Source organism: Suillus paluster (assembly GCF_016628075.1).
Source record: "Suillus paluster strain FC165 chromosome Unknown EDB91scaffold_129, whole genome shotgun sequence".
Taxonomy (NCBI): domain Eukaryota; kingdom Fungi; phylum Basidiomycota; class Agaricomycetes; order Boletales; family Suillaceae; genus Suillus; species Suillus paluster.
This window is the reverse complement of record NW_024537689.1, coordinates 54,971-79,555: the sequence shown is the minus strand read 5'-3', so window position 1 is coordinate 79,555 and position 24,585 is coordinate 54,971. Positions and strand designations below refer to the sequence as shown.

The 24,585-nt window shown below is 47.4% G+C and overlaps 5 protein-coding genes across 5 annotated transcripts; all 5 read left to right on the top strand.

The window, feature by feature from the left end:
- Nucleotides 1–2,449: 2,449 nt before the first annotated feature.
- Nucleotides 2,450–2,662, top strand: EDB91DRAFT_1006516 (uncharacterized protein; the record flags this gene model as incomplete). Its single annotated transcript, XM_041312324.1, has 1 exon — nucleotides 2,450–2,662. A coding segment is annotated over one exon (213 nt), but the record flags the coding sequence as incomplete, so codon positions are not given.
- Nucleotides 2,663–3,000: 338 nt separating this feature from the next.
- Nucleotides 3,001–3,877, top strand: EDB91DRAFT_1062760 (uncharacterized protein; the record flags this gene model as incomplete). The annotated part of the gene is made up of 3 exons (XM_041314551.1): nucleotides 3,001–3,147; nucleotides 3,203–3,416; nucleotides 3,477–3,877. The coding sequence occupies 3 exons, from the start codon at nucleotides 3,001–3,003 to the stop codon at nucleotides 3,875–3,877; spliced, it is 762 nt and encodes a 253-aa protein (XP_041170542.1).
- Nucleotides 3,878–17,276: 13,399 nt separating this feature from the next.
- On the top strand, nucleotides 17,277–17,769 carry EDB91DRAFT_1170638 (uncharacterized protein). The gene is made up of 2 exons (XM_041320183.1): nucleotides 17,277–17,486; nucleotides 17,557–17,769. The coding sequence occupies exons 1-2, from the start codon at nucleotides 17,387–17,389 to the stop codon at nucleotides 17,706–17,708; spliced, it is 252 nt and encodes an 83-aa protein (XP_041170541.1). The 5' UTR covers nucleotides 17,277–17,386; the 3' UTR covers nucleotides 17,709–17,769.
- Nucleotides 17,770–19,164: 1,395 nt separating this feature from the next.
- EDB91DRAFT_124951 (uncharacterized protein) lies at nucleotides 19,165–20,313 on the top strand. Its single transcript, XM_041323101.1, has 3 exons — nucleotides 19,165–19,309; nucleotides 19,357–19,703; nucleotides 19,761–20,313. The coding sequence occupies exons 2-3, from the start codon at nucleotides 19,374–19,376 to the stop codon at nucleotides 20,145–20,147; spliced, it is 717 nt and encodes a 238-aa protein (XP_041170540.1). The 5' UTR covers nucleotides 19,165–19,309; nucleotides 19,357–19,373; the 3' UTR covers nucleotides 20,148–20,313.
- Nucleotides 20,314–22,901: 2,588 nt separating this feature from the next.
- On the top strand, nucleotides 22,902–23,642 carry EDB91DRAFT_1255168 (uncharacterized protein; the record flags this gene model as incomplete). Its single annotated transcript, XM_041323931.1, has 1 exon — nucleotides 22,902–23,642. One exon carries the CDS (start codon nucleotides 22,902–22,904, stop codon nucleotides 23,640–23,642), a length of 741 nt encoding a protein of 246 aa, XP_041170539.1.
- Between the last annotated feature and the right edge of the window lie 943 nt (nucleotides 23,643–24,585).

The following is a 24,585-nucleotide window of genomic DNA, read 5'->3' as shown; positions in this document are numbered from 1 at the left end:
TCGTCATCATAGTTGTAGTCATTCGTTGTTGTCATGTTGTTGTTGTGTTGTGTTGTTGACTTGCCGTCATTGTCGTGATAGCGCTGTCATAAAGACAAGTTGTTAGTAATGTATATATAAATGAAAATGAAAAAATGCACCTATTGTGCGCGCGGCGAACGAACAAGCGCAAACACAAAACAAGCATGAAAATACTAGTAAGTAATGTACATACATACATACATACATACATACATACATACATACATACATACATACATACATACATACTGTATACGGTGATGCATGGATGTGCGAGGCCATCAAGGCATGTCAAGCTGCAGACCAACTTGCTCATAATCCTCATCAAGAACTCACCATGTACCTGTCTGCACCACTAGAGGAGGCTGACGACATCGTTGCATGGTGGCGAGTAAGTAATCTTTTTGATTTGTTTTTTTCGCTACTAAATTGATTTACTAGCTTCACTTGCTACAATACCCTACACTTGCACGCATTGTGCAAGACTATTTGCCAATTCAAGGCAGCACCTGTTCCCTCTGAACAGGCTTTCTTGAGCAGGGGGATCACTTCCACTGTGCGATGCAATTAGAGTTTTAAAGTCCGGTCTGGTCCTGGTTTTTTGCCCTGGTTTGAGCACAACCGGACCAAACTGGTCTTTATATTTAGGCCCTCAAGGTAAGACCTGGACCGGACTGACGAAAACCGGTTGCCAGTGGTCTCAAGCAGTCTTGCAGTTGGTCCAGACTGGTTGCAGTCACAACTGGTCCAGGACTGGAAAAGACTGGGAAAGACTGAATCAATACTACCATGCATGATGTATTTACTAAGCCTCATGTACACCTCGTGTACTACAGCTGCCTTGAATGTATAAGAAGTCAGCATTGTCTACTATGCATCTCTTGTCCCCCCCAACCATGGCGGGCACTCGCATATCCACCCGTCCAAAGAAACCTACTGAAAAAGCTGCTGCACAGCCCCGCATCACCAAGACTCGAACACAGGCACCAAGATCCAAACCATCACCAAAGAAATCTAAAAAGCGGAAACTTGCTCTCTCTAGTGACAATGACTTAGTAGATGACTCAGATGATAGCATTGTTGCCGCTGCATGTACAAAAAAGGCTGCATCTAAGTCCAACCGAGCACATCGCAAAAGCAAGTCCATCGAGGTTGTTGAACTTGAAGATAGCACCACAGATGATGAGGAAGCCAAAGAACCAGATGTCATTGACAGAGGTGGGCCAGGTAGTACCGTGGATGGTGAAGATGTTAGTGAATTTGTCCTTCAATTCCTGGGAAGCATCTAAGCATCTAAATGTTGCAGAATGACTGATGCTGGTGACTCAGAACATGATCATACTAGCATAGCACCAGATGAAATCAAAATAAAGAATAGCGCTGATAATCTACTTACTATTTTCTCGGATAGATGTACTGTAAAGTTTGTGAGCGCAACAGGGGAGGTAGAAACGACAGTGGGCCGCTGGTGTTTGATATGCAAGTAAGCAATTGCCATCTCCAAGATCAATTAAAACTTACCTGGAATTCAAAGGATGGATATGAAGTTTGTTGCAAAACATGGCCTGCTGCAAGACATTCCATGTGGGTAGCAACTCCTCGTGTTGGCAGCACATTTGGGGGCACTATGCAGTGTATAAAGAGAAGTGTATGGCGCTGAATATTCGTGAAAACCACCATGCCATTCCACGTGCATTCATCCACACAGTGCAAGAGGAAAAGAAACAAATGAAAGGTGGACAGAAGAAATTGGATATAATGTTCCAGGGCGCAATACCCCAGGAGTTCTCAAAAGATGAAGTTCTGCATGCTGTTGCAGAGTTTGTTGTATGCGATGACCAAGTGAGTGAGAAATACTATATGTTTCAAGTTGACCGTCTAATATTTGATAACTGCCCAAAGTCTCTAGCTGTAGTCAACAAAGCCAGTTTTAGAAACTGTTTGGTCGCAATGCGACCAGCTGCCACTAAGGTTGATATTCCCTCAATGCACAATGTTACCAACTACATACACGATTCCTTTGTGAAGTTCTTTTCGAAGTTCAAGCTAGATATACAGGTAAGGATTGTTTGTATCTGTGGGCAGCACCGCACTACACTGGCTGAAGCTGACTACTATATATAAAGAAACCAGACATTGGCCGTGTGTCAACTACCACAGATCTTTGGTCTGTTGATCAAACAAAAGCAGTGTTCTTTGGTCTTACTGCTCATTGGATTCATACTGACCCAGAGTCTGGAAAATGGACACTTCATTTCCAAGTCATCGCATTCAAAGGAATATCTGGCACCCACACTGGAGATAATCTTGGATGCTATTTTGTTAGCTTGTGTGAGCGGGCTGGGCGTCATTGCTGGACAATCCTCAAAAGTACGTGAATCTACTACTATATCTCTTCATACTAACATACATTTAACAGCTATTTTGTGTCACAGCAGACAACACGAGCAATAATGATACCGCATGTGAGCAGATTGAAAGCATCCTCCATCGCCACAAAATCTACTCATTCAACACAACTCGACACCACCTTCCATGTCTTGCCCATGTCATCAATCTTGCTGTAGTTGCTGTCATGTCTGGCTTCACCCAGCTTGCCAATGTTGAGAATGCCACATCAATCTGGGAGTTTGACCCGAGCCTAGCTCACAACCGTGTACTCACTAATGAATTGGATGTCATTGCAGCTGTGCAGACAGTTGCTATCAAGGTACTAGTACTACTAACATTCACTTGTTGGCACTCTACTAACTGATCTATTGAAGATTCAATCCTCAGGACAGCGTATCAAATATTTCAACAGTCTTCAAGTAAAATGTGGTTTTCTGGTCCCACTCAAGATTCCTCTACATAGCAACATTAGATGAGGACAGCAGACAGGATGCTTGGACGAGCATACATGCTCCGGCAGGTACATGTTCTAGCATGACATTTAAAAAAAAATACTAATCAACTGTCTACTGTATATAGCCTATCAACATGTTTATTGGCATGGCTGATGCACTTTTCGGGCCAATCACCACCATTTGCCGTCAAGGCAGGACCATCAAGTACATACCATGGACAGCCTTCAAATTCACAATGGCTGATTGGGAGTGTGTAAATGACACACGCACTATCATTGCAGTATCTTGCACTGGTAGTATACTCACATGAAGTATCTTTGCTCACCGCATAGCAGGATGCCAACAGTATTCAACAGTACTTCTCATCGGAACAGCAACCTACTCTTTGGTGCAGAATTCCTGCCATCGAAGAACTTCAGACCGCATGGGAAGCAAAGCTTACAGCATCACAGTATATCCTGTACAAGGACTGCGATTCAAAAGGGCTTGATAAACTTGGAAAGTACTATCAGAAGTTTGACGACAAACCAGTTTACGTCCTTGCACTCGGTAAGCAATTATATTCCTACTTAATGTCCTTGCTACTGTCGCTGATGATCATTGTTACAGTACTCCATCCTTACTATAAGTTGACTTATATCAAGATGCAGTGGGGTGGTCCAGAAGAACAGGCAAGCGAATATGCAGCTGGCAATCCAAACACTGTTGATTGGCATGATGAAGCATTGAAGGTAGTTGAGAATACTATGAAGGAGTACTCAAAGCACAGTTCTCCACCTGCTGCCATCACTCCCATCCCCTCATATATGGACTTGGGTCCCACTGTTGATTCCGACTATGACCGCCACCACCACATGTTAGTAGACCAGGCATTGCGCGAGCACAACACTGGGTGGTGTGCAGAACTTCGACGCTACCTTAACAATATACCAGACGATGTCTCTAAAGATACTGACATTATTGAATGGTGGTCGGTAAGTCACCCAGACACCTACTGTAATTTCCACTGACTCAGAATTTTAGAAACATGTCACTGTCTACCCAGTCCTTGCTAGCATTGCGAAGGATGTGTGCGCCATTGCAGCATCCTCTGTGCCTTGCGAACACCTCTTCTCGGCTGGTGGCAAGACAGCAACTGACCGATGTTCTCATCTAGGTGCTGAACACTTTGAACAGTTACAGGTACTGAAATTTGCATGGCGTACAGCTATAGTTGACCAAGCTGCTGAGAATTCTGCAATTGTGGAAGAGGTTGTGCTTGAGGAATTCAGGGAGCTACTGCGACTTGACAACGAGATTGCAGACTGGGAACATAGCAAGGATGAGATCGTTCAAGTTGTCGCAAGTGCTCAATTTTCATCGTGTTGTTATACTACTACAATAGCTTTATGTATATCATGCTTCAACTTGACTATGATAGGGTAACCGGTCCTACAAAGACTGGTTGCAACCGGTCTTGTACTGGTCTTGTGTTTCTTGTCTACATGAGGCAACCGGCAACTGAAGTGTCTAGAATCTGCAGCAACCGGAACCGCGGTCCGGTTTTCAAAAGTCCTGGTCCGGTTGAGTTGTGGTCTTTTTTTGGTTCGGCAACTGGACTTTAAAACCCTAGATGCAATAGACTTGCAGCATTAACATTCAGCTCACTGCAGTTGCTGAAGGTGGCATATAGGAATGGGCATGTTTCTGCAATGGTTGAGGTGGAAGCAGCTGTGTTGTTAGATGTGTAGCTATGAGTACAAGTCCTGTCTATGTTTTTTTTCACTCACTGTAAATTTTTTTGGGTTCGGTTCATGTTTGAACCTGAAAATGACTGGACCTGACCATTCTGAACCATTCACAAAGGTCCAGTTCAGGGTTTGTCGAGTCTGGTAGAACCGGACCTAGGTCCAGTTATTGGTTCACACTCAGCCCTCTGTGAACCTGACTGAACCGGACCACGGCAGCGCTAGCACGAGCTCGGTCAGCTTCTGCTGCATCTGCTATTTCCTGTTCTCTGTTCTGGTTCCATTCATCGACTCTTTGGTTGTGACCTGCAGTCCAGGACTGGGTTAGCCATAGGACGATGGCAGTCTTGGGTTTCTGCAGTTGCTTGGTGTATGTCATTGCGGATGTTTGCATACGCATCTCCATTGAAATCGAGACAGACTTCGCTAGATGGGTCGGCCATGCAGTTTTATAGAAGCTGGTATAATGAATGTTTGTGATTAACGGGATATGAAGGAGAAATAAAAACGAGAACAATGAGAATTCTGAGTGCGAATGGTCGTTGTAGCACAGAGACAAGAGGCGCTGTGCCACTTTAGCCATTTGTTCAAAGACAAAACTCTATTCTTTCGCTTGTGCCTCATTACATAATAGACTACCAAATGATTTGTGCAGTAGCTGTGACAGCAATTACTACAGCAAATATGATCATAGTGGTAAGTGAGATCAATTTCATAGTTGCAATTCAGGAGAGGGCTAAGGCCTGATGGTGTTTCTGCTATTGAGTCAAAAGCTAGTATGATCTTCGGTTTTACACACAGGTGGTGAGGAACGATCATACATTTTCCTGTATATCCGCTCACAGATGCCCACGCCTCATTGCATGATCTCTTTATAGCGTCAAAGTACAGTCATAGTGCTCCAAGATTATGACGCTGGACCCACCAGCCTAGCTCTCTGAAGGTGAAGGGAACGTGTTGTTGTGTGTCTGTCTCTACGTGTTTGTGTTGGTATATACTCTAAGACCCCCGATGTCTGAGACCCCTGGCACCTGCCTCGTGCTTATCCTTGCGCTATGTTCCTGATTGCCTTGCTCTGACCCCTGTACTATGCCTCGTGCTATCCTCTGTGTTGTGCTCCTAGCCCTGCGCTGCGTTCCCCGCTACATCTGCCCCCTCTCCAAATGTGTTTCTCTGGGGCGCACTTGTTAGTCTAGCTGTCCCCCATGTCTTCATCGTCGTCTTTGACTGCTTTCATCCTCCGAATCCAATGCATCCTCTAGTTCCTCTTGAATGGTTGACCACCTTTTGTTTGGATTAGTCTCTTTGTCGGTGTCTCCATCTTGCAATGCCGTTTGAAGCACAGCTAATGCTATGCCATCCCGTGGGATGAAATGTTGGAGACATCATGCATGGAATAATCCACTGATGGGGAATCCTTCTAGGGAAGTGAGAGTATAGGAGTTGCTGACTTTAGAGATGACTTGCCTGGGCACGGACCATCTTGGTGCGAGTTTCCTTGAACTTGCCATTGTCATATCCATGGTGCTTGCATAAACCTGGACTAATTGTCCTGGTTCGAATATGACCTCACCTGTGTGCGATCGCACTACTTTTTTTTATCAGAAGTGGCTTTCTGCTTTGTTGCGTGCGCTGCAGTGTGGTCCTGTGCCATCCAGCCGTTGCTGGTCTACATATGCCATATGGACATTGACATCCATTGTGCTTGGGGCCATGCTCGCGTCTGAAATCACGGTAGGGGTGGTGTTAACCACTAGTCCAAGGAGGAGTTCTTTCAGTGAGAACTTGAATGCTGGTATGAGTCGTTCGTTCAGTTGACGGATTGCAGTGTCGAAATGATCCGGCCATGCTCTAGTGAGATCTTCTGCCTTTACAGCTTCATATTCGTCTTCTCCTAACCCCAGGCTACACAGCCGCTTCAAGCGGCCCAGTAACTTCCCATTGGCGTTTTCAACCAGTCCATTGATCCATGAGGAATAAGCTGCTACAACGTGATGCGTTGTATTGTGCACTAAGCACCATGCCCATACGTCTCCATTATCGAAGTGCGATCCGCCGTCTGTCATGAATGTCTCTGGCGCGTGGAAGGTGTGAGCAACTGCCTCTAGCCCTGTTGTCATGGTTTTTGCGGTGCCATAAACCTTTAGCTTGAAGCCCCATGCATATTGGGAATATGTGTTGAGGATGAGTAGAACATTATGATATCTGCCTTTGCCCTTGGGAAGCGACAGATAGTCTGCGACTAGTAACTCGAACGGATGATGTCGTGTGATTGGGTACATCAGAGCATGTAGCTGTGTTGAACTGAAGTTCTTGCATTGTGGACGGTTGAGTAGTGCCTTCATGATGGATCGGTCCAGACGTGGACTTGCAATCCGGTCCATGAGCTGCAATTTTGTGAGATCTCTCCCCCAATGCCCACTGATGGCATGTACGTCTTTCACTAATGCTATGGCTTCCTCCTGCATTACACATTCCACCCACGCCCATGTGTGTGTCGATTTACCATCTGCAATACACCATAACCAACCATCTTCAACTACATATCCAAGAGCACAGTGCTGCGCTCGTCTATGTTCGCATTCCGGTTTGTTGCTATTGAGGTTGCACAATGCCTCAATGACTTCAAGAAAGAGTGGTTCTTCTTTAAAGTGGTTGCATAGTTCTGTTGCTAGTGGTTTGGAGATAGAGTTAGTCGATTGAATGAGGAACAAGTCATTCACCAGGCCATGTACAGTCTCCCAGTCCTCACTCACAGACCATGCGCTGCCATCTCCATCAATGCATGGGTACCCTGACATTCAACGACTAAGTGTGTCTGCCACTGTATTGCTTGCCCCTGAGTGGTGCCGAACGTCTGTGATTTGGTATGCAATGATGCCGTCTCGCCACCGACCATGCACTACTGATGACTTGTCGTTCAGCAGGGTATCTCGCAGCATGATGCAATCTGTTTCAATCTCAACCAGAAAACCCCAGATGGTTGCGCCGAATTGGTCGAATGCGTACTTCAGAGCGGCGAACTCCAACAAGTATGGTTTGTACTGTTCCTCTGCTGGTGAGGTTCATTTGGATGCAAATGTGATCAGGTGCACCTTGACCGTTGTTTCACCTGATGGGTGTTGTATAGAGAACCATTGCGTGAGTACGGCCCCGAACCTGTCTTTGCACCCATCACTAATGACTGATAAATGGTGATTCATCAAACTTGGGTGCTCAGAGCACCAGGTTCGGCTACAAGAGTCTGTTTGAGCTTTAGGAGGGCTTGCATGTGTTGATGTTCCCAGAAGGTTGTGAGCTTGTGATCTTGTAGGAATTATCTATACTTGCGCTTTCCTCCTTTTGCACTGGGTGGCAGTCTGTCTAGGTTGTGTAGCATGTCAGTAAGTGGGGCAGCGATGCGCACATAGTCCTTGATGAGGGATCTGAAGTAACCTGTAAGGCCTAAGAAGCGCATCAGCTCTAAGAGGTTTTGAGGGATGGGCCACTCAGCGACTACAGCCATCTTTGCCAGGTCTGGACATATGCCCTCGCATCCCACCCGCGCTCCTCCAAAGACAACATCGCTCGTGAATAGCTGTGTCTTTGTTGGTGATATTGATATGTTCCACTCTCGACACCTGATGAAGAACATTTGTAAGCGGTTTAACAGTTCAATGAAGTTGTTTCCCGCTATTGCACCATCATCGATGTATAGTTCCATCAATAGTTTGACAAGGATATCATATAATGCTTGCGCTGTGAGGTCACTGAAGCACAATGGTGCACCTTGGATGCCCATTGGCATATGGCAATATGCCTCGTATCCTCGGCCTTCTGTGTAGAAGCATAGGTAGGGCTGACTCTCCTTTTCCACTGGAATTGCGTAGAATCCGGCTGCAAAGTCAAGTACGCATATATACTCATGTCCTGCTAAACGCTGTTGCTTTGCTGCGATGTCCCCTTGAGGTGTTGGTGCAACCTCTGATACTCTATTGACATCGTTGAAGTTCTGACAAATACACCATTTGACTTTCGATGGGTCAACTGGTTCTGGTGCTGCTATCGGTGTTGAGTCTAGGTCAATGTCTGGGTCCGGTGGCTCACCAAGTTCGATACATTGCTTCTCAACAATCCGTTGTATGTCTTCCATTGAGAGGCTTGTACTTGAGTGTGTCTTCTGTATGAGGACTGTTGACACAACCACTTTGACTTCATCTGACTTGATGAACCAAGTGATTCCTGCCTCTTGCATGTCGTCCAACACTGGAAATAGGTATTCATGTTGTGGTTTGGTTAGTGGTCGTTGATGCACCTTCTTGGTGAATGTTGCATCCGGTGGAATCTGCAACCAAAAGTTAATGAAGTCTACAGGTTTCACTTCTCGTACCGATAGTGTGAAAATGTCTGCAAATTCAGCCACAAGTGCTCATGCTTGGTCCTGTTGTTCTCTAGTTGGATGTTCTCCATAACGAACTGCATTTACGATTGCATCCACCCGTGCGGGCCAGAAGGGTCCGTGCTTTGTCAATCTGGTGAATATATCATTTGGTAGCATCATAGGGGAGAGGTCTAGTACTTCACCTATGAGTGTCGGTTGTTCTGCATCTTCAACTTCAAAGATTGGATGCGGTTTTTCTTCTACTGGCGAATCTGGTTGAAATGACTGTGTGGGTGTGACGGTTAGTGCGTTCACATCATTATTGACTAAGGGTGACTGATTAAGTGAAGTATTAGTAGGAATTGAAATATTATGTGCGCCCAGGGGTGGCAGTATGTTTTGTATGTTTGGGAGTTTGTTGGTACTATTGTTATTTATTGAGACAGTAGGTAATGATGGTGGTGAAGGATGATTGAAATTAGTGGTGGTTGGGAATTGAACAGCGGATGTTAAACAGGGAAGTGGTAAAGGACAATATGTGGTGAAATTTGGGATACAATCAAATGTGGTTCTGTATGGTAACAATATAGTGTCACTACTATAGTCATGGATTGCATGCACCTGTTCCAAAAGCGGCTTTCCAACTAGCATACACCACGAACCTCCACTTGGGAAGACTTTGAATGATGTGTGTATGTTGATTGGTCCCCAAGAGATCATTCCCAACCATACACCTGTTGATGATACTAACAAGCCATCAGCCATGTGAAGGGTTCTAGATGATGTACTTAACGGGGATAATCTTCATGTGATTCGTTGATATGCTGCTGTATCGATAGTGTTAATCATGGCTCCATTATCCACGATGGCCAGGATCCATATCTTTTCTCCTCGAGGTCCATGTAAGTGAGGTACCGTTACAAATGGATTACTGGTTTGTGTTTGGATTGATTTGCCCAATGCATCCACCAAATAAATGACAGTGATGGGATTGCTGGATATGGAGGAGGGTACAACCAAGTCTGTATTCGACAGTAATTTTTCTGGCGACGCCACTATGTTCATAGTTGAAGAGAGAAGAGAATCTGTAGTGTTAAGGATGCTAGCTGATGACACATCAGTTTGTGAAGTAGAGGGGGAATATTCGATGAGCATAGGAGAAATGTCCGTATTATGTACAGTACTAGGTGCTCACGGCGCTGTTTGAGACGTATGAAGATGAGGAGGGTTTGATAATAATGCAGATGAAGGGTCAGTGAGTGGACTCGATACTTGTGGGACTACTGTTGGTCCAGCATTTGCAGCGGTCCCCCATAATTTTCCGGAGCCCACTCATATCCTGCCTCAAGAGTCCCCCATGATTCATTCTGATCTCCCCAACTGTAATCCTGTGGGGCAATGGTATATACTGGAGTTGGTTGCAGATTTCCATATGGTTGATGGTAGGGATAGTTTGCTGGCATGACATATTGGACTGGAGTAGGGTATGGGGATCATACTGCTTGTTGTGGTACTGCTCGTCGTAATAGTGCTGTGACCTGCTGACGCCACCTGCTTTCATGCGAGCATAGTGGGCTGGTCATTGTGCATTGGGAGCTGAGATGAGTTGGGTCCGTAATTAGCCCACAGTTATAACATTCTCCAGAACCCAGAATCGCTGTCCCAGGTCGCAGGGGGTACAGATGATCTAAGGAGGGAGTCCCTTCTGTGCCATACATGCAGTGCCACAGGTCAATATCTGCCTCATACTGACGTGTTCCTGTCTCTGTATTAGGTCTCTGTGGTGCAAGTGCTGCTTTCTCCAGGATTTGAGCTCATGTCAACTGCGCATGTGGAGTAAATGCTCCTCTACTACTGTTATATGCGGGAGCTCCACCGCATGATATTGTGAGTGGATTGGGATTGGCGATTGACAGTAGTATTGCTGTTGAGGGTGCGAGTGGTGGTGCATTGGGTGTGTTGGGGAACTGTGGCATTGGGAGATAGGCTGGGTAGGGTACTTGTTGCACCCCCATTGCCATCTGCAAGAATTGTTGTGATAGAAGTGAAGTGGATGGTGTGCTTTGTGCCTTGAGCTTCACAATCTCAGCATCTCAAGCCCATTCCTTATTAAGATCTTCCCATCCACATTTGAGCTTCATGTTTGGGACGTCTTGTATATCCTCAACAAATTTGTCCCAAGTGTTGTACGTGCATTTGAGATGGTCTTTCAGCAGGTTCAGAATCCCTTCCAGTGCGTACTCGATCATTGTGCCCTCCACATCACCCATTCCTAGTGCCAGCCTCAAAACATTAACCGCCCAGGTTACATGCGCATAGTTACCTGTTCATCCTTCTTGTGTCCATTGGCCAACTTCCTCTTCCTTCAAGACCTGCGTCATGATGCACTCTCTCTGTTGCGCCCGTGTGAGCTTGGGGTGCTTGGGAGATGGCTAACATTTGAAAAACTCGGTTTTGAGGCCAGCAAATGTGGCGCGTTGCAATGACACTAATCCCTGGTACCATTCTTCTGCTGCTTCTCCCGGTGTTAATTGCATGCTGAATTGTTGGATGGATTGTGTCATATCCCATACCTCCGGATCCGGAATTCCGGATCTACTTCATTAAAGTCCAGTCCTCCATCTTACTATTCTGCCCGGCGCTCCGCCTTCATCTCCGCACTCACCCCTAACTCCTTTTAGATTAGCTATTGCTCCGGTTACCAGTTATGTCCTATTCCGCTATGCTTACTGATCCGTCCATTCTTACTTCATTTCTGACTTCACTGCTTTGATCTGTTACACTTAGTAATTGTTAAGACCGTGCTCAGGGGTAAAGCGGAGTCTGAGGGGCTTGGCTTCAGCTCGTACGCTGCGCCCCTTACCCGAGTACATGCCCCTAATTTCGGAATGTAGTCCGACATGAATTCTATGGGTTCCAACAGGACATCGGAACAGGGGTCCTCTGAAGGAGAATCGACAGACTACTAGGTGAGCGCAGGAAAGTCAGGCAGGGGTTGTTCCGCCCGACAGGAGGGAGGCAGGAGACTACTGCGGTCAGCGGAGGAGGAAACCAGACAGTAAACGAAGGTAGGCGTTGCACTAAAGGAACTGTCGGAACGGGGAAGCGGGGAACAGATGCGAGACGGCGGGGTTACGGGTTCCGAACGACGGGAGGGAACGAGGAACGGGGAACGGGGGAACGGGGACGGGGAACGGGGGAACGGGGGAAACGGGGGGAAAGGGGAAAAAGGGGGAACGGAAGGGAACTGGGAACGGGGAACGGGGGAACGGGTATCAGAGGATGGCCAACCTAGGGAGTCAATCCCCTAGGCAGCTTTAACAGGAGTTGACTCGGATCAGGCCCAAGTCAAAGAACCAGAAGAGCAGGGCTTAGAAAAGATAATCTTCTGACTGAGTATCTACAGACAATTGTACATATGTTTATATACTCTAAGTGGGTAGCATAGCATAGCAAAGGCTATGTGCTGAGTGTACAGAATTATTAGAAAGATGACTGAGACATACGAGAAAAGGGGCTCGGAGAATAGTATGTACGCGACAGATCAATAATCACTCGGGTATAGAGATTACCAGTGATCCGAAAGGAGGGCTATGATACTAAAAGGAGATAGGACCAGTTGAATGGTTCCTAGTCTAGGGGTGGACCGGTGAGGCAGTTCGGGCGGACCAATCGATCGGATGGAACAACACGAGTGGAACTGAAGGAACTGAGTGGATCAGGAAAAGCGGAGATGGTGGAGGGAGTAGGATCAGTCGGACCAATGGAGTGGAGGAGCAGAGCTCCAGATAGGGTCTCGGAGGGTAGGGATATGGTGTCAGAGGAAATAGGGGATAGTGTCGGAGAAGCGGAGCGGAGTCGGGCTGGAGGCAGCAGGGCTAGTCCTGCTGAGATGCACTTCGTGCATTGTCGGAGAAGGAGGGATGGAGCGGACAGGGAAACAGGGGGTTGGACCAATGGTAGGGATGTCTATGAATGGTGTTGGAAGTGGCTGAATCGGGTATATGACAGTAATAGACTTTCCACATGCTTCAGTACATAGCCCTTACCTTTGCTGACTGATTTACTTACATGATACCTACAGTATATAAACCCCTGTAAAACTCTGGAACTCCTTAGTTCAAATATCATCTTAGTTCTGCTCATTCCTGCAATCTCCGGACTTGAGTCTCATCTCTTGTCCACCTCCGAGTCTTAGGGGTTAAACCTTAGAACTACTTCTCCAGCTCTACCTTAGGGTAGTCTAACCTCTGTTCTGTTTCTACTCCGGACTTCCGTAGTAGCCTTACTCTGTCCCCACATAGTTTTCTGGAGTTCCGCCAAACTCCACCGACTTCTGTCCTCTGGAATTCCCCAGACTTCTGTCGGACTTCCCCTCTGTCCCCCAGGAAATTAAGGGCACAGTACTCGGGTAAGGGGTGCAGCACACAAGCTGAAGCTGAAGCCCTTTGAGTAACCTCTCCCTTAAGCACGACCTTAACAGATTGTGCGTCTGTCCAACTAATGGGAAGAGACAATTCAAATTGAGCAAACCATGCCACTGGGTTTTCTTTCTCTCCATAGTTGCCGTAGAAGAGTGGGACTGGTTTCACAGTGTCAGTCATGGCCATTGTCTTCGCGGTTGTTTGGGTTTTGGCTGTTGATAGCGGTAGAGCAGGTAGTTGACGCAGGAATATTGCTAGTGGTTTGCCTATGGATTTGACTGCTGGTTTGGTGGGTGTAATAGATAATCATGAGGATTCTGTGGAGTAGGGTGATGAAATGTTTTTCGTCTGGTGCAAAGCGAGCTGGGTAAAGGCGAAATGCATCGTCGAATTCTTCTGATGGTTCTGTCACGAATTCCTAATACAAACCATTTTTCATTTCTCAGGTTTTCCTTCGGCTACTTCCAGTACCCGAACCGGTCACATGACTCCTCACCCTGTCACACCTTCACCTCTTCACATATCACCTGTGGTTTCTCTGATTGGCTCCCCTACTCCACAGGCTAGAACAATCTCGCTTCCCAAAGAAGAACCGGTCGGAACTTGGGTTTCTGTTTAGTTGCCTGTCTTACTCATTCGCTTATATATCATGAGTCATACTTAGTCATCCGCAGTATCGTACTGACTCTTTTCTCATTGGCTGATTTCTTTCAGACTCCTATTCAATGTTATGTATAAAAGTAGGTTAGTTAGCGTAAGTACTCCTTAGACTTAACCTCTTCGTTTCCTACTGTTGTAGTGACTTAGATGTTCACACTCAATACCATCCTGTTCCTCATCATCTTTGACCGAGTCCTAGTGGTTGTGAACTCGCCTTCATCATTATTGGTGAACGTTGGTCATAACAGGTTCGCATTTAGCGTGTTGAGATATTGGTAATGAAAAGTTGTGTCGCCAAGGTGTAGACGGTTCACCTTCCAGCGGGTTCGAGGGAGAGGAAGTAGGAGAAATATTGGTGTGTCCTGGTAGTGTGTCCTGTTGCTGGATATGTTGTATCCGTTCGCAATCTGTTGACTGAAATGCGACCTGAAATCTATTCGTGCTTAATCAAGTGGGTACTCTCCCCACTCTCATCACCATATGGACTTGCCAGCCTAGCTCTCTGAAGGTGAAGGGAACATGTTGTTGTGTGTCTGTCTCTACGTGTTCGTGTTGGTATATACTCTAAGACCCCCGATGTCTGAGACCCCTGGCACCTGCCTCGTGCTTATCCTTGCGCTATGTTCCTGATTGCCTTGCTCTGACCCCTGTACTATGCCTCGCGCTATCCTCTGCGTCGTGCTCCTAGCCCTGCGCTGCGCTCCCCGCTACAACGCCTCTTGACGTGGACCTATAAGAACTCAATGACGTTGAGCTGGCAAGGCGCCCTAGGAAGATTACTCACCGGCATTCATGGCTGAGGCAAGCGCATACAGCCGGGCGCTGGCAGCACTCAGCCTAGCACTGAGTGTTTTCATACCGAGATGCGGGTGACTAGGCGAAAGTCTGCGCAATCCATCCGTCCGGGGATCCGTCTGTCTGGTGAGTCAGTTAATTTGGAAAAAGGTTAGTGTTAGCGCCTCGGCGAGTTCACCGGATTACTCACGCGCTGCCTATTGTTGAACGTGCAGTCATACGAGCTCCAAGTGCGACATCCGTCGCCCCCTTCGCATGGTTGGTCCCCATCGCATTTGCCCGCAGAGTCCTCTAGATCTTCGTCTCTCGGAACATGGCGAACAAACGCTCGACGAGAAGAATCCAATGCCCGAGAGGACCCGGCAGACAGCTCGCTACTGGCATGAGATTGGCCGCACGCGCGTGCTATGAGGTGAATGTGACAGGGAGCAAGAGTCAGAATGGGAAATGAGGCTAGAATTGAACATACCTAGGCAGCCTGTGTGATGCTCGACAAATCGAGGTGCGCACTACGAGAGCCTCTACCCACACGCCATCGCCCGGTAGATTTTCTGGTTGGTCCACTTCGGCAGCAACTGGCAGCATAACACTACATAACCCAAGCTCTAATTGAAATTGGCTGTGTGTTGAACTTTGCATGCATGTGGTTGAATTTTGGGGATGGGATTCAGGACTTGCAGAGCTCAAGAGGGCGCGCGGGGTCTAGCAAGATAATTAAAGATTCATTGTATTGCGTAGTACAAGCAATACAAATCGCTGAAAAGGAAAGAAATCCGCGATCGTGAAGGAGGCGAGCCAGGATAGTTGAGCTGGTAGTATGGGAGAGAATGATTGAGCGCGTCGTGGCAAGAAAATCAACAGTTTGGACGAGCATGATAGGTCGAATCTAAGGGTGCAATATGCAACGGGAAACCGAATATGAGCGTGAGCGTGAATATGACTTGGAGCAAGAGTCAGAATGGGATTGGAAAGACCCAGAGATGCAAAGATACCTACTACGTACCAGGCAGCCTACTTTCCACAATGTTCCAGATTCTTTTCCTAATGAGCCCTAGTATACCTCTGTACGCAAGATCGCCCTGTGCACAGTTGGTTCGTCGACTTTGGCACGGTTGTCAGTAAGACACGCAGACCACGAGTTTCACCGGCGTTGATCATGCATATGAGGGTGTGCACTAGGTGAGTCCTTGGGATGAAGTCCGAAACCTGGGAGCACTGTCCGGTATTTGCCGATTCAGTGTCCTACAGCTGCTCGACAACGTTTGCGTCGTCGAGCTCTGCCCGTCGTTCCCTGTTCACTATTTAAGCCCTCTTGACTTCCAACGGTGCGCCTCGCATCACCTAGCAACGCTCTTGTGGACCCAATCGACCTGTGTGACACCCAACTCAGGCTAGACGCCAACCATCACAGCTCACCTTTCTCTTTTTCTTGTGCACACTCACGCACACAATCGGGGCTGGAAAGAGCTTCACGGATTCATCCATACTTCGTACCGACCCCAGTGTTATAGTCACCGATATGCGAAATATATTCGACTCTACAAATCATTTGTTTCCACTACAAGTGTCTGCCAGTGAGCGATAGCCAATTACAAAGACTATGAACAATTCGTTGTGGGTAATACTATATCCCCCCCCCCCCTGTTTAACGCTAGTACTCATCTTGTCCAATGGAGCCGCAGTTCTGAGAAATACTAAGGACTCCATTGAAGATCGAACGACATACTGGTATTCTGCCGGCTTCTACTACCCACCCTCGACCTACTGCCGGCAATTGCCACTGGCAGAAATCTAGCATTCTGCCAACAATACTAGGGTAATCTCAATAGGCCCAAATTTGCCAGCTCACTTCATCAAATTCTCATGGTTCCACGTCAAGGTATCATAACTTTGGAGCACTATGACTGCTTTTGACGCTCTGAAGAGATCATGCTACGGGGCGTGGGCATCTGTTACATCACAGAGCATCTAGATATATGAGCGGATGCACAGAAAGTGAACCACCACCCGCACATAAAAGGTCGTATCAGCATTCGACTCAATGGCAAAAACACCGTCAGGGCTTAGCCCTCTTCTGAATTTTTATTTGTGGACCTGACTACACGATCATTTCATATGAAAATTGTCCCTGTGCCTCATGCTGCGTCATAGAAGGTTCAAATAGGTCTTGTGATGTTTGAAATGGGCCTCGAGCAAATACGTTACCTGACGAGTCCTAGCTCTTAATCTGATCTGGTGCTTTCGCCAGCAAGTGTATGCAAGTCACGAATCCCAGCGAGTGATCCCAAATTTAGATGCTTTGCCAGATCAACTTCATCAAGTCCTTATAGGTCCTATGTTTAAGAGGTATCGTAATATTGAAACGCTGTGACTGTACTTTTGACGCTCTGAAGAGATCATAGGCATCGGTTACGTTACTACAGAGCATCCGGACATGCGAGCGGATGCGCAGGAAAATGAATTACCCCTCACGTATAAAACCGATGGTCATGCTAATTTTCGACTCAATAGCAAATACACCCTCAGGCCTTAGCCCTCTCCTGAATTACAACCATGAAGTTCATCTCACTCAACACTATGATTATTTCTGTCGCAGCAATCGCTGTCACAGCTACTGCACTGCAGATAATCGGCTTCCACTGCAAAGACCCTAGTGAGTACTTTGCAGCCTAGCGAGTTCTGGACGTGAGGGCCTCTGACTGTATGCTTACGGCTGCTCGCAGACAATGTCGAGTGCGGATGGGCCCCGGATTTTAACAGCGGCTACCCGATCTACGTTTATTGTGGACCGGACGGCACAGTCACTAGCTATATAAATTGTACCTGTTCCTCATGCTGCCTGCTAAACGATCCATATGTGACATGCGATGGGTGATAATGAGCCTGGAGCGAACCCGTTACCCCACGAGTCCTAGCGCTCAATCGGATGTACTTATTTACTTTCGCAAGCAACCTCATACATAGAATCGTGTCGCATGATACGTACACGTCAGAGAGAGCGGTGTCAATCATCCTACTAAGTATTGGTCATCTTGAGCTCAGGCTCCATTTCATGTTACGGGGTGTCTCTGGCACAAAGTATAGGCTAACTAGGAACACGTGGAGCTCTGCCAGCCCAAAGTGGTGGACGAGAGTCCCGACAGTTCGTTTGTCAGCTAGTCACCGGTAGTAAGCTAGGTGTTGTTCACTGGTTAGATGATTCTTATTGCACTAACCCGCAGGGGAAAGTTTCGACGGAGCCAACCTGCAGCCTAAAGTAGCACATTCACGCCAAGCTAGCGATCTCAAGCTCGAAGGAAGGCACCATCGTGCAATAATCCTTGCATCTCAAATGCAAAATAAGTACTGAGCGCAACGAGGAGGGACCCTATCGATCATTGTTTCGTCAGTGAAAAATAATGAAAGGGAAGCAGTCGACGAGGAAGAGAATTACCTGTGAACTATGCCATAAATTCACTTCCTCGTCAACGTGCAGCTGCACTAGCTAGCTAGGTTGTTGTACCTCCACCAATACTATGGTTAGTCAGCAGCTTCACAATTCAACAGAAGTAAACAACTTCCACTCAAGTGATGTCACGAAGACATCCGTCCATCCGCCACATCCGAAAATGCCGCAACGACTAAACGGCGACTGCTTCCATATCCTCCATCTTCGTCCAACTCTATCATGCAAACCAACATGTCATCCACTGCAACCCCAAGCCCGTCGGTATCGCATTCCAACCTCTTAGCACTCTATCATGCCCTGTGGCAACAGGAAGACCATTCTGGTGTGTGAAGATTGGAATGCAATGTTATAGATATGGAGGATAAAGAACGGTGAGCCTGTTTCCTTCCCCAGGACTTGAAATGATACTAAGGAAGTCCGAACCAGGACACACCCATTAATCTTCTCCGCCATCGATCTATCTGGACACCCTAGTTCCAAGTTACCAAATGGAGCGAGCTCGATGGTCATCCGCTCTGTATATGAGAGCATGTTCAACAGGTTCTCATGGAACGAGCGCAATCTCGTCATCCATAGGTCGGCTGGTATCGGTGAGTCGACGTCCTTCTACAATGTCCGCTGCTTGATGCAGCCAATTACCCATAGGGAAGACATATTTCCTGTCATACGTCCTCGTCAGGCGCCTTCTTGCGCGTCGGCCAGTAACCTACCAGATCGATGAAACGGACGCACCAGTCTGGTGCTTCACCACCGACGGCTTCTTCGCTCTTCCACAAGAACAGTGAGTACCACCCCCTATTCCAACATAAAGACGTACTACACCTCATCGATAGCACACAGAAAGACTCCGTCACGCGTGAGAGCACCGAGCACACTCGTGTGCTGATGCGGGACACATGCGGCAAGGCTATCTTCACCATGTTCTGGCCAGACAGTCTGGGCCTCGACATCAAATGGTTGCCTGAATACGATGTCGCGGTTCGGCAGTGGATGAAACCGTGCAAGTTCGATGAGATATTTGTGATGAGGTGAATGAATCTATAACATCTTAGTTATCGCTGACCATCCTCGTTAGTGCTGTCACACCAGGACATGATGCTGTCGAGTCCCTACGATGCTCATACACCCATTTTGGGTCTAACGCACGTTACTGTCTGCAAGAATCTCACCATGCCAGTGATGCTGATTGTCATCTCCGTGAACTCGAGCATGCAACCCACACTGCGCGAACGAGAAGCCAGATACAGCCATAATCTCTTTGCTGTGGCACCTGGAAAATCCCACCCAGATCTGTTCCCATACCCCATGTCACAATTCGCTAGCAGGCTCCTCGTGGACAAGGTCGTCTCCATGGACTCCTTCACCGCGAAAGAGATCGCCGACGACCTAATAAAATCGGAGGACGCGAAAGATGCGGGTGAGGTATTCTATCGTCGCGCTGTGGTCGCCCTCATGTCGACATTTGGAGGCACCTTCAAGCTCGGACGCCCTGATTTGCATGGACAATGCCATCCGGCAAATGAAGACTTTGTGCTGCGAACAAAGATTCATTTAGCGCCAAAGGACCAGCGGGACATGGCCCCAAGCTATACATATACAATGCAACACGAACTCGCAATGTTAGCGGAGAACTGTCCGCAGGTCCTCCTCTCCCCCAATCATGGGCTAGTGCATCCAGGCACTGATGCAGTCATGTTCGATGCCAGCACGTCGACAATGTGGCTCGTGCAGGTGACGCATGGATCCCATCGCCCAGTCTCTCCGCACGGACTTCTCTTCTTGCTAGATGTTGTATGGGGCAGCCCTTACGAACCATCCCCAAAACACCCCTTCGCACCTCATCTTCGCCACACGGGGGCAACCTAACAATATCTTCTTTCAGCTCAGCGGGAACGAACGAACACAGTACTTCTCCACATTCTTCTGGACGTGTAAAGCTGTAAATCATGCAGCTGCGCGACACAGATTGCAATGTCCACTCTTCGAACCCGTATGAGCAGTGGGGTTTCCCTTATAAAGCTCCGCAGAAGAACTTCCCGCAGCCTCCCGCGGCACCTCACTAACTCGCTGGCGCACCTCGTTCCAATGTCCCAGCACACAGCTGAATCTAACTGGGTGGCCCAGGACAAGATGGCATCGAAAATTCAGGGCGCGATTATTCGTGACTCGGGTGTTCCAGGAGGGCCCTGTTGACCAGTATGTGCGGAATGAAGACTAGCAGCTGGGGGAAGAGGTGTGAGCGAAAGCGAAGTGCTTACTTACATGTACAGTTACAATTTCTCGTTGTTGGTACTCTAATACTCATCTCTTATTTCCTGCATCATTGTTCATGCATGCCCATACTCAATATCTTTGATTTCACCGGCTGTGTCACTGAGATACTTTTATCTTTTTATTTTTTATTTCCAATTTCTGTCCATTGGGGTAATGTACCCTATGTCGGACAATACTAGCTAGTCTAAAAGGCCCCTGCCTTTGCTACATCTCTGGATTCGCGAATGCCTTGGTGTGAGGAATTCCCACACCAGTCCTGCCGTTCCCTGCCGGCCATTTTAGATGCACAATCTGTTCGAAGATGAGGCAACATCTCTCATCATAATGTATGGTGTGACTATTGGTTTGTAGGGTTTGGTAAACTGAAGCATGTACTCGACTGTCCCAAGGGACAGACTTGTACATGAAGCTATAAAAGAAGTGCATTAGTGGTGCAATTTGGTGGTGTTCAGTGGGACATGTAGTGGAATGAGGTGGGTCTGCTGGTGAGGAGTGGGTTGTCATCGTCATCTGGTCCGATTCTTTTTCTGTCTTTCTATTCTTATTCCTTTCGTCTTGTTCCTCCAGGTCTAAGGACCTTGCCTCTGTCTGGTGTCCCAGGACCAATTCCACCTCCCGACTAATATTCTTTGGCTTGCTGTGGGCTGAGCCTTCGTCTTCGTGTAAGGTGAGTTAAATTAGGTGTGGAGTAGTAGGTTAGATGATGAGCTTGATGTTTTGTGGTCTAGGTGTGTGTGTCATTGATGGGTCATGAAGTACACATAGGTTTGTATCATGGGAGTCTTGTAAGCTGCTTGGGGAGTGTTATTTAATGATCAGGTGGAGGAGGAAGGGACATGTCACCAAATGTAGTCTTAAGTCTGCCAGTACTGTTCATGTAGCATAATAAGTGTTTCATAGCCAAGGGGTTGGATAGCAGACAGGGGAGAGAGGTAGCCTTGCAACCGAGTTTCTGATGTAGAATGAAGCGTTCGCAGTTGTATTGGGGACATTTGAAGAGGAAGTGATGGATAGTTTCTGCTGTGTTCTGGCATATAGGACAATTGGGAGAGTCACTTCGCTGGATGCAGTGAAGATGGTGGTTGAGACTGATATGTCACATGTGGAAATACATGTATAGGCCGATTAGTTGTTTTGGGAGGTCTGCTACTAATTTTACAAAGGAGCATGAGAGGATGTTCAGGTCGATCTGCTGCATGTGGGCATATCTCAGGGACTTTGCCCAAAGGTGGTCCCATCTGCTTCTGGTGTCCTTTTTGAAGGCTTGCTTGATGGCAGAGAGGCTGCTGGGTAGTTGGCTGAGTGATAGATATTGCAGCAGCTGATTGGTCGCACTGCTGTTCCAGTCTGCTCTCTGCCGCTTTCTTGGCTTCCTCATCCGCTAGTTCATTGCCTACTACTTCACTGTGTCCTGCTATCCAACAGACTGTGATGTCATTGGAGTGGGGCATCCCCTAGCAAGGGGGTGCAGAGTTGGGGGATTTACGGAGGTTAGAGCAGCTTAGTAAGGCAGAACATACGAAAGGGAAGGTAGCAGTAGACAGAGACTAGAACAGAACCAACTCATCCCTTGCATTCACATTGGCTGGAGCGCCTGCTCCATTGTGGTGAGAGTGTGTCTTGATCTTCATTTTAACTCCTACCAGTTGAGTTGAACAAGTGCCGATTGGCCAAAACGCAATGCCACCACATCAGAAAAGTCAATGAGAAGGGCACTTAGAACGTCAATGACCATACACCAACACGCATGTGTAAAACACACCGTAGCGGCACGGCCTTGAAGAAGATATAGAAAAGCCCTTGTCAACGTTGGAAATGCCACCCAAAGCCATACCAGAACAAGGAAAAAACAGTTGATTTATTCACAAAAGCCTAACAAACCCTTTCATATCATCATCTACAGCAACGTCTGCTGAATCTTCCCCATTAGATACACCAGAACTCAAGACCAAGGAACTAGACAGCAATAACACCGAACCAGACAACTCAGAATACGAGTTGAAGGAAGTTCAACAGCAACTGGAAAAGGACGACAAAGACTGAGAATCTCTAGAAGGAGCACCAGACAAAGATAGCATCACCCTACCCACGTTCAGCACCTCATCAGCATTCCTAGCCCCATTCCCAATATTACAGCCACCATTCACCTCTATATCACCACAATTCCTAGTCCCACGTCTGCGCACTCCAATCAAAGCCCCATCCAACCCTAAAGTCCCACCACAGCCATCACCGGTACAGAGGAAGATGACTGAGACAAATGCCCCAAAGTGATTCCACGGCAAGGCAGATGAAAATGCGCAAAACTTCCTTTGCAATGTAGATCTCTTCATCATACTCAGTGACATGAAGACTGAGCCGGCTAAAGTTACAGTGTTTAGCACCTTATTGTCTGCAGGGTCAATCGCAGACACATGGTGCAACAAACTCAGTGCCTCAGATAAGAATACATGGGCAGATGTGAAGACAGCTTTCATGACCCGATGGCCAGCTATCACAGTAGCAGAAAAGACCGGACTTGACTACCAACATGAAATTTTAGCATTATGCCTAGTAGAAGAAGAACTCAGAGTGCAAGTTACCATAGCAGATGTCCCCACATGGTCGCACCTCCAATTCCACGCCAGTCTCCAACAACTCATCAATGAAGCCGGAACAGCCACCACAGCTGGACTCATCTACCAAGTTCATGAGAACCTACCAACAATCATGAAGGAACTCACCACGCCAGGCCTGACAGATTGGAAGAAATTTTTAGAGGAGATTAAGGACATTGACATGAACAAGTTGCACAAGAAAGCGCAGGCGTCCCGGATGAAAAAAGAAGTAGAGAAAGCCCAGAACGCCCAACTCACGTGGCTTGAGAACTCGCAAGCAGAAGCAGTCGAAATTATGTGCTTGCAACTTCAACATGCAAACGTTGGACCTATGCAGAATGAACATCCCATTATCAATAATTCCACTTCCATGCCCTTCAACAATGCTATGGCCCGCATACGCTACATTACCAGAGAACCACCCCAGAATGCTCGTCAACCCTTCCATCAATGTCAGCCTCTCACACCAGAAGAACAAGACATGATGTGAACTTGCATTAATGACATGATGCACCACCCAGACACGAACATAGGCAGACAAGCATATGAAGAGCAACTCAAACAGTGGTTCATAAAGTACGGGTAGAATGGCAGAGTCACTGAGAACACCCAATTTCCACTCCAGTCCAGGCAGTGCAATGATTTGTTCAGGGGAATGCTTCAAATGCAGCGCTCACAGTCACATGGCAGCGGATTGCAGAATCCCAGAAACCTCACAATTAACCATCCAGGAGAGAATATGGTGCAGCCTCGCGGCGAGAGCATTAGGGAGTTTCAACCATGGGCTCGCGATGCATATTTATGTTGCATTTGAGGACAAATATGTCCAACAATGGGAGCAGGGAAAAGGACAAGGGTTGTCAGTGTAGAGGAGCACCAGACAACCCAAACGAACATTGTACCTCACCCAGATACATCTGTCCTCGTACATGAGGAGGCAATGTGCGAGGACCAGCCTCCCAGCCCTGTCGAGACATTCGTATGCGCAGATCCCATCACTGTAACAACCTCAGATGAGCAATGTGACATCATTGATTTGTACTCGGCAGAAAATGTCAAAGACAACAGGCACAACGACCGGCACTGCTTACCATTCCTACATCAAACCTCGTTTATCGGACCGCAAGGAGAGAGAGTCAGAGTCCAAGCATTGTTTGATGAGGGCGCGATGACGAGCATTATGTGCGTGTCAGTCTTCAATCGGGTCAAACATCAACTAGGAGACTGGCGGCCATCAAAGAAAAGGCTCCGGATGGCAAACAGAGTAGTCGTCCAATCAGAAGCAGTATGGGAAGGCGAAGTAGAGATTGGAGGAGCAAAGACACAAGGGGAGTTTGAAGTCTTGCAGAGTGGAGGCGGATGGAAATTTCTCTTTGGGAAGCCCATGCTACAAGCGTTCAAAGCGGTTCACAACTATGAGCTTGACAAAGTCA

Bases quoted from the DNA above. Each gene is read 5' to 3' on its own strand.
- EDB91DRAFT_1170638 (XM_041320183.1), top strand. From the start codon at position 17,387: ATGAAGTTCATCTCACTCAACACTATGATTATTTCTGTCGCAGCAATC. The intron at 17,487-17,556 runs GTGAGTACTTTG...GGCTGCTCGCAG, and splicing joins CTTCCACTGCAAAGACCCTA to ACAATGTCGAGTGCGGATGG.
- EDB91DRAFT_124951 (XM_041323101.1), top strand. From the start codon at position 19,374: ATGATGCTGTCGAGTCCCTACGATGCTCATACACCCATTTTGGGTCTA. The intron at 19,704-19,760 runs GTATTCTATCGT...GGCACCTTCAAG, and splicing joins ACGCGAAAGATGCGGGTGAG to CTCGGACGCCCTGATTTGCA.